This window comes from Fukomys damarensis, unplaced genomic scaffold, assembly GCF_012274545.1.
Source record: "Fukomys damarensis isolate Sample0158 unplaced genomic scaffold, DMR_v1.0_HiC HiC_scaffold_14, whole genome shotgun sequence".
Taxonomy (NCBI): domain Eukaryota; kingdom Metazoa; phylum Chordata; class Mammalia; order Rodentia; family Bathyergidae; genus Fukomys; species Fukomys damarensis.
Genome location: NW_022900926.1, coordinates 36968348 through 36977227, shown reverse-complemented (window position 1 = coordinate 36977227; position 8880 = coordinate 36968348). Strand labels below are relative to the sequence as shown.

At 36.1% G+C, this 8880-nt stretch overlaps 1 protein-coding gene across 1 annotated transcript in view; it reads left to right on the top strand.

The window, feature by feature from the left end:
• Cep43 (centrosomal protein 43) overlaps positions 1-8880 on the top strand; it is a 63151-nt gene that overhangs the window by 32511 nt on the left and 21760 nt on the right. Inside the window, exons 3-7 of the mRNA XM_010610567.2 lie at positions 103-194; positions 4186-4240; positions 4677-4765; positions 5167-5304; positions 6924-7004. Coding sequence (XP_010608869.1) covers positions 103-194; positions 4186-4240; positions 4677-4765; positions 5167-5304; positions 6924-7004 — 455 coding nt within the window. The remainder of the gene's footprint in view (positions 1-102; positions 195-4185; positions 4241-4676; positions 4766-5166; positions 5305-6923; positions 7005-8880) is intronic.

Sequence of the window (8880 nt, the reverse complement as noted above, 5' to 3'; positions counted from 1 at the left end):
TCCTGCGTCCGCCACGGTCCCGTGCGACCCTGGACAGCTGGTGAGGCGGGCCCAGGGGACTGGGGTCCTGTACGCTTCTGGGCTTGGGAATTGCCTTGGAAGAATTCTTGTCCTTTTTATTCTCCTTTTTTCTTTCAAAGGCTGAGCTCCGCGCAGCTGTGTTTTTAGCACTAGAAGAGCAAGAAAAAGTAGAGGTATGAAATCTCTGAATTTTAATATGACCGTATTCGTTAGGGTCTACTTTCTAATTAGTTCAAAACCACTTCAAAATACAATTTGTAGTATTGTTTTCCTGGGATAATTTGAACCATTAAGCTTCATACTGCTTTACTATTGGAAGTGAGTCAATTCTTTTTGTGTGTCTTCTTGAATTTTCGAGTAACCTTCAAATAAATATGGTAACTCAGGACGATGCTGAATTTGAAGTCTTAGGAGTTAGCTTGAAGAAATGGTTTCATTGTCAATGAATTAACTGTAGAAGCACCAGAATCTTTAAATACGCTAGTGTATATCGTGAATCCCTTCCTGGTAGGGGCTATGTAGTGTAATTCCCAAAATTATGTGACTATTCAAGTAATTTTTAAAACATCATTCTGTCTTGTCAAAAAGTCCAATCTTTGAATTTAAGTTGGTAATTTATCTTTTTCTTAATACCCCAAGTTCCACCAAACATCTTGAATATCCTGTGACTTGTCAATAAGAATCTCTTCTTCAATTTCTAAACTCTTCCTCAGTGACTATACATCATCAGTTCCTCGTCCTTCCACTTTTTTTTAACCTTTGTACCTGCTCGTTAATTTCATCAAATCCTTCAGCTTTTTGCTCTCTCCTTATCTTCACATCAGTCTTGGTTTCTTCTTGTTCCTATCTAGACTAGACTCCATTGTCTATGCCTCAGAAACCCTGGCTATTTTTTCTTTACAGTCACTCTTGGTTTGGAAGAAATCTTAATGCTCGTTTCATCCAGCAGGCTAACTCCTTTCCTTGTTTCTGCATAGGGACTGCTAAAGAAAAGTCAGGTAACCATGTGAATTGGTGCTGTTACAGTTTGGTAGACCCCAGCAGCTCTACTTTTCACTGGCAACTCCCACGTCAGCTTCACTTTGGTCTCCTCTCTCTTTGTCTCCTTCACTCTGAACCCAATCCTAACCCTCACAGGTCCTAACTTTTTGTCCTCCTCCTGCCCCAAGTCTCGTTTACCTCAGGAAAAGCTTACCTTTGTTTTTCCTTCCTGCTTTGGTAGAAGAGGATCTGTCTTTTCTAAGCTTAATCACATTGACTTTTGCCCTCCATACACACATCTTTTTTAGTTGTGGTGTCTTTGACCTCTCCCTTTCTGTTGGTTCTTCTCTTCCTCAAGAAAATGTATTAAAATTTCTCTTAAGGAAAAATGTCCTGCCACTGTTTTCCACTCTTTTTTTTCTCTCTCACAGCCAAGTTTTGAAAGAATATATGTTTTATAATACTTATACCTGGTTTACCATTTTTTATGTGCCAAGCATCCCTTTATCCACTAAATTTTAAGTCCACCGCTACTATAAGGAATTCTGATGGTTTAACTAATGGTCAACTTGGAACGTGCAGTTGAACTGAGTCAGCATGGTCTGGGTGTAGAAATTCACCTGAGAATTGTTGACAACAGCATAAAAAGAGAACTAGAAGGAAAGATAGTATGTTGTTGATTTTCTTGGAAAAGCTTGCTGTAGTTGGTTTTCCTAGTATGAACTCAGCTGTTCTCATTGTCAGAGGAGTCTGAGTCCTCACTATCATGGCTGCTGTATTCATCAAGGGAGCTCTGGTCTTTTTGCCTTGAGTATTGCTTCCTTGCTCCAGTGCAGATTTTTCAGCCTGGTGACACAGATCCTTCACCCTGAGGATACAAACTTTCTAGTTTCCACCTCTGGACTTTGGGCCTTCCCAGTGCAGATCCATACAGACTTGCATGAGACATTACCCTGGGCTCTAGGCCCATGGCTGGATTCATGGACATTGCCTTGTGCCCTATGCCTTTAGCTGGACTTGTGTGGGACATTTCCATGGGATTCAGGCCCTCGGCTGGATTCTTCAGGTTCTAGTGCGTGTACAGATCTATTGCACTCCTCTGCATTTGACTTTTTGTGTGAATGTTATAAAATAATCCTATAAACTATGTATCCTGTATTAAGTCTGTTCTCTTGCAAATCTTGACTACAGCAGGAATTTCTCTTGCTATAATCAAGATGCTTTAGTTCTTACCTGCCTTGGTTGAACATTGTGCATTTGATATTAATTCCTCCTTCCTGTTTAAAAGTCTCCCTTACCTTGAGACCTTTCTCTCTCCTTTCTTTTTTCCTTTTGTGTATGTTTTTTAAGAGCAGGAAAAATTTATTGAGAGAAAGAAAGCTACTGTCTAAGAGAGACACAAGGGGGACTGGAAAGTGGTTTGCCCACTACTTGCTTTCTTTTTTCTTTTTCTTTTTTGATTTTTTGAAACAGGGTCTCACTATGTAGTTGAGACTGACCTGGAACTTACTATGTAGCCCAGACTGATCTCAAACTCACAGCAATCGTCCTGCCTCAGCCTCCTGAGTGCTAGGATTACAGGCATGTGCCACCATGCCCGGCTTCTACTCGGTTTCTTTATCATAGTGTTTTCCTTGTATTTACACCTAAACTCTTGGTGCCCTATTGTGCATTCTTTCCCTGGAGAACTTATCACCACCAGTAACTTCAGCCCTATATTTTCAGTGTATATATTCCTCCTGTGTTTCACACTTAAATGTTAAACTGCAATGTAGACTACCTTTCTGGGACAGTCAGGCAAGAAATCTCATCATTTCCTAAGCCTATCTCTTTTTCCCACCCGCTTAGTTGTTGCTTGGCTGTGTCTGGCAGGTCTCTGAAGGATGTTTGTTGCTACCTGTTTTGCCTATATTTTCCAGAATTCCTTATCACTTTCCTAATCTCTGATCTTGCTTTTGCTGGTGGCACTCACTGTCTACCTCAAGTCCTTTCTCTATGTAATTCCTAGCTTGGCTATTTACATACTTGATCCTGGCCTTTGATTTTCTTTGAATATTTTAGTTATTCACTGTCTTAAAATTTCCTAGAATAGTTTACCAGAAAGCTTTCTGACCTTTAACTTCCTTGTCTTTTATTGTAACAACTTGATATGTAGATGACATACAGTAAACTAGATATATTTAAATATGTAGTTTGATAAACTGTAACATTTATGCAACTGAAATGATCAATGCAATCAGGATAGTAAACATAGGGGCTGGGGATTTAGCTCAGTGGTGCTGCCACCTGCCTCACAAGTGCAAGGACCCTAGTTTGATTCCTGGTACCAAAAAAAAAAAAAAAAAGATAGTGAACATAACCCTGACCCTTAAAAGTTCTCTTGTGTCTGATGGTAACATCTATCTCCTAGCATCCTGAATATTTTTAAGAGCCAAGCATATGGGATCATGTTGTATGCAGTTCTTTTGATCTGGTTTCTTTTATTTAGCATGATGTCACGTTCTAGAGATATTTTGAACTTTTAAAAAAATACTACCAAACTGCTTTCCAAAGTGGCTATGCCATTTTTCATTCCCATCAGCAGTATATGAGGCTGCCGCTACACCAGTAACTCGTGATTGGCTGCGGAATGGCCATCGTGTGCTACTGTTAGCCTCATTCTCAGCAACAGTTACAGGTTTGATATACAAGAAAAAATTTTTCTGTATTTTCAGTCTATAATTACCAAGGCAAATTGGCCAATAGCCACATAAAATCATCTCATATAGTGTTGATGAACCGGCAGTTGTGATTGTATATCCTATAAACTGTAGAAACCTAAGAAGATAAATTATCAAACTGCATATATTTGAAAGTTGTTTATATAAGTAAATTTAATTGTCTTTCATGAGTATTTAAGATTGTATCACTTTAAAAGCAGTTTAATAAAACATTTAAAAATTAAAAATAACTAAACATTCATATGTATGGCTTGGTTTTATTAACTTTGAGAAGCTATTAAATAGCACAAAGCAAGTGCTGTAGTAATCAGCAGTTTTAGACTGGATTTCATAAAACCATAATTCTATGAATGACAATGTATAACTTGTATTCTTGCCAGAAAATTGAACTATAATGTACATTTTGTAGTTATTTTTAAGATAAACACATGACACTTAAAATGTTTTATTTTGTTTTTTACAGAATAAAACTCCTTTAGTCAATGAGAGCCTGAAAAAATTTTTAAATACAAAAGATGGTAAGATGCTCCATTTGTTCTTGTTTTTTTATGTGACTGAATTTTCAGACCTTGTTGCCAATTAGGAGAAATCAGGAATTTTTTAAATGTCTGTGCTTGCCATAGATCATTTAAAAATAATATTTCACTGTATAGTGGTAAATATTATAGAATATAGTAATAGTAGTTTAATAAATATTTTTACTGTAAAATGAAACACTGAAATGGATGAAGTTTAAATTGTTGTCCAGTCAGTTTCAGACTGATGATACTAATGAAGAAATAGGGAAATTGGGATTTTCATTACTTAATTATATTATTCAAAGTTAACAAATTTATAACTGAAAACTTTAGAAACCTCTTTGCTCTCATTAATTGTGTCTTATTTCACAGTGCTAATTAAATAATTCTGAGTTCTTAAAGATTTACACACATATCTTTCTCTTGCTCTTTACAGGTCGTTTAGTGGCAAGTCTTGTTGCAGAATTTCTTCAGTTTTTTAACCTTGACTTTACCTTGGCTGTTTTTCAACCTGAAACTAGCACAGTAAGAATAATGATTTTTATACCTATTCTATGAAACACTTGCTACAAATGAGTTCGGTTAAAAACTAATGAAATTAGATAACTTAGCTGCATACAGGCTATTATTTGTAGTTGGTTATCTGTTTTTCTTAGGAGCCATCTGAGCTATCAGGTTGGGCACCTGTATTGGTACTTCATATAACTTGAATTTTGCTAATAGGGGAGTGTTATTGTAGAGATACTCTGTTACAATATTATGCTGCAGCTGTTAATGGAGACTGAAAATAGATGTTCTATGGAAAGTTAAAAATGAACATTATTTCTTAGAAAGCCTCATTGAGTTTAAAAATGTCTTTATGTTCCAAAAATACTTTCTTTAATCTTTGGACATACTTTTGTGTACTTATATCATTTCTTTTCTAGTTTCAAGGTCTTGAAGGGCGAGAGAATCTAGCCCGCGATTTAGGTATCATTGAGGCAGAAGGTACTGTGGGTGGACCCTTACTATTAGAAGTGATTAGACGCTGTCAGCAGAAAGAGAAAGGGCCTGTGAATGGGGAAGTAAGTATAATCCCATGTTATCTTTTTTTAATTTTTTACTTATTGCCTAATATTTAACCATGCAGATTAGTAGATATCCATCTAGGTGTACATAAAAAGGAGATAGTCTTTAAAAATGAGATGGAATTCATTGAGATTGTATAAATGCATATTTTAATGAAAATCGAAATGTACAGATTCCAACATTTATTGTGTACCTCTTTTGCTTATTGATGCTTAAAGTGTTGGGTTCAGGAGCCCCTCACTGTCCAGCTGTTGCCTTGGACATGTTACTTAGCATTATAAAATGAAGGCAACATGCCCAGCTCACATTGTTGTGAGGTTCATATGCACATGTAACAATGGTGCTTGGCCTATAAAACATTGTTAGTTGTTTTTATTATTAGTTAAATACAGAAATGTTAATGATAGACCTAGATAACAGTTTTTTGGACCTAAAGCTTTTTAAAACTGAGCTGTTAATTTTGTGTCATTTCTAGACATTTTCAAACTTCTACTTTCTTGATTTGTACTTACTCCTCTTACTTGTAAACCTTTCTTTTTAAAAATCCTGCTGGTGGGATTAACTGATTTATTTGTGTACACATCAACTTTACATGAAGATACTCTGCTTTACAGATGGGGACACAGGACTGTTTTAGGTATCTGGTTAAGTGCATACTTTCAATCATAGAGGTGCACAGCTAAGAATGTGGAGGGTTAGGGCTACCTATTTATTCCATTTGGAGTCTCATTGTGTTTTTTGTTAGATTCATTAAAAATTAGCTTTTCTTTTATACAGTAATATTCTGTTCCTTTCAGAGGGATCTTACCATTATAAAGAAATAAAACATTATAAATTTTAATGACCTTTGAATTTTGAGCATAAAAACAAAACTAGCTGTGGATTAACCTGCTGAACGCTGGTGCTTTTTACCAAAATGACGTTTTGAAACAACCGTAAGCATCAGGTTGCTGGGCCCCATGTGCTTAAATGGGACTTTTGGTTGATTTTATTACACTTGATCTTAGCCAAAAGGCCGAGATGGTAGACTTTATTAAATAGCTTCCAGCTATTGGTAATTAAAAGCATTCTCTTTTTTGCTGAGCTCTTCGGTGAGTCATTGTCATCTCCTTTAGCATACTGATTGTCCATACTTTCATCTCTTTTGAGCAGCATCATTTCTTAAGGGTTCTTGGCTTTTCAGTCTCTTCACTGTTGTATTTATTTCTTTATTGTTTTCTTTTTTTATTCTTAGTACATGTTTGTGGTACATAAAAATCACATTTCTTGTGGGAAGTTGGTACATGTACAAACACATCTTCAATTCTTTTTTTAATCTTTCCCCCTTTCTTCTCTCACCTCTCCTTCTATCTCTTGTCCCATTCCTCTGTGCAAAAGATCTATTTCACTGTTTCCTATTATCTTTTATTTTGCTTTTTATTTACATTTTGAGTTTCTGAATCTGAGTATTATTTGTTGTGTTTGGCAAAATTAGAGGAAGATTAAGGATACTTTACTGAAGAAAAAATAATGCCAATATTGTATAGTATTTTTAAATGCTAAAATACCATTGAAATATACTTGATATATTTATGTTTTATCTTTAAGTGTGTTTTAATTTCAACTGTGATTCCAGGGTGCTCTGGATCTTTCTGATGTACATTCTCCACCAAAGTCACCAGAGGGAAAAACAAATACACACACAACCTCTAGTAAGGTGAGTCCCCTTACTAAGTACTACTTACTACCCCAAAAGCGATGTCCGAAGGAAACACCTCAGGGATTTGCTCCTCTCTGATCTTATTTGGCACATCTTTTGTTGTTTGGTAAGAAGTGCTCTTCAGTTACTTGAAGGGGCTTTTTTCCCTCTAAATGCATATATTTTAAAAAGTTCTTATGTTTTGTTGGTGGTGTTTTTAATTTTGTGTGGTAGAAAAATGCTCTTAAATATAAATATTTTAGAATATTTGGACTTATTTTGTACTTTGAACATTTTTGTTTTCTACTAACAAGGAGATTTACTTCATTTGTAAACTCCTACTTTGAAAATTGTAGGTTCCAATTCACACAATTGTTGTGTTGAATACTGCAGGCTATTAGATAAGTGACCAGATCTGGAATTGTAAATTATTATTTTTTTCTTATAGTAAAGATTGAGCTGTTTTAATAGGATTTATAGAAAATGTACTGTGATTACATTTGTAATGTGCGTACATGTGTGCATGTGTGTGTGTGTGTGTGTGTGTGTGTGTGTGTATGAGTTACTAAATGTAAGACCTGATTTCAAGTCTGTAACGTAAAGGAGAAAAATTTTGAATTAACACTTGAATGTAAGATCAAGAATATATGTATAATAGAAGAATGAACAGAGAGATGATTATCAGGAAAATTTGTCTCTGGTTAATGGTTAGAGTACAGCATGAATTGGTAATACCAACTCTTCTTGTAAAAGGATGAATCTAGGTCATGTCTTAGTCCTTTCAGGCTGCTATAATAAAATACCACAGACTGGGTAGCTAATAAACAATAGATTTATTTTTCACAGTTCTAGTGGCTGAAGTCTGAGATCATCAAGGCACTAGCAGATTTGGTGCCTGATCAGGCCCTGATTCCTGGTTCATAGATGGTGCCTTTCCTGGGTCCTCATAAAGTAGAGGGGGCAAGGGAGCTCTCTGGAGTGCTTTTAGAATTTGATTTCTTTTCAGTACTGATGTTCATTTACCACCAAAGTGGAGATTAAACCCAGGGCCTTTGCACTAAGCTACATCCCAAGCCCTTTTTAATTTTGAGACAGGGTCTTGCTCATTGGATATGTTGCCCAGGCTGGGCTCAAACTTTTAGTTTATCCACTTGAGGCTCCTAACGTGCCACCACACCAAGCTTGCACTCTTAAAAGGGCTTTAATCCCATTATGAGAGTTCTACTCTTTGGATCTAAACATTGCCCACAGGTAGCACTTCCTAATACCATTAATTAGGGGTTGGGATTTTGACATGAATTTCAGGGAGCCACAGACATACAATCTTTCATGGGTCAGACTTCTTTGATTTCTGTGGGACTAAAGGGATACTGTAGAGTACATTCCAGAAATTAGGCTTTGTGTGGGACTTGGGTGGTATGTCTTTTAAATCAGGTGAACTTCTGGAGGCTAGTGATTATACTATCACATAGCTCTCTTTAGGTGTCTAGGCACAGAACACTGCCGAATGATTGCTCTTATTATTTTTTTGCTTGTTCTGTGATGATACTCCTTTTAAAGTTTAGAATTCCAAAGATTTTATACTTTTTCTAGCCAAAGAGAAATATTACTATAGTTTTCGTAATATTCCTTCTGAGGTTTCTGTTTATTCTAATAGGGAAAGTCTTTTTGAAAATAGTTTTTACTTGATACTGTGGGAGGTTATATCCCTGATTACAGAGCAGGTCAGAGTAAATTTTAAAAATTCCTTTAAATGCTGATGAAAGAGCCTATGGAAAGAAGGAAGACCAGTGTATTTTCCATGAAAATATCTGACAGCCAGGAATTTAGCTCAGTGGTTCCAGTGCCTGCTTTGTAAGCGCAAGGACCTGAGTTTAATCTCCGGTACCACAAA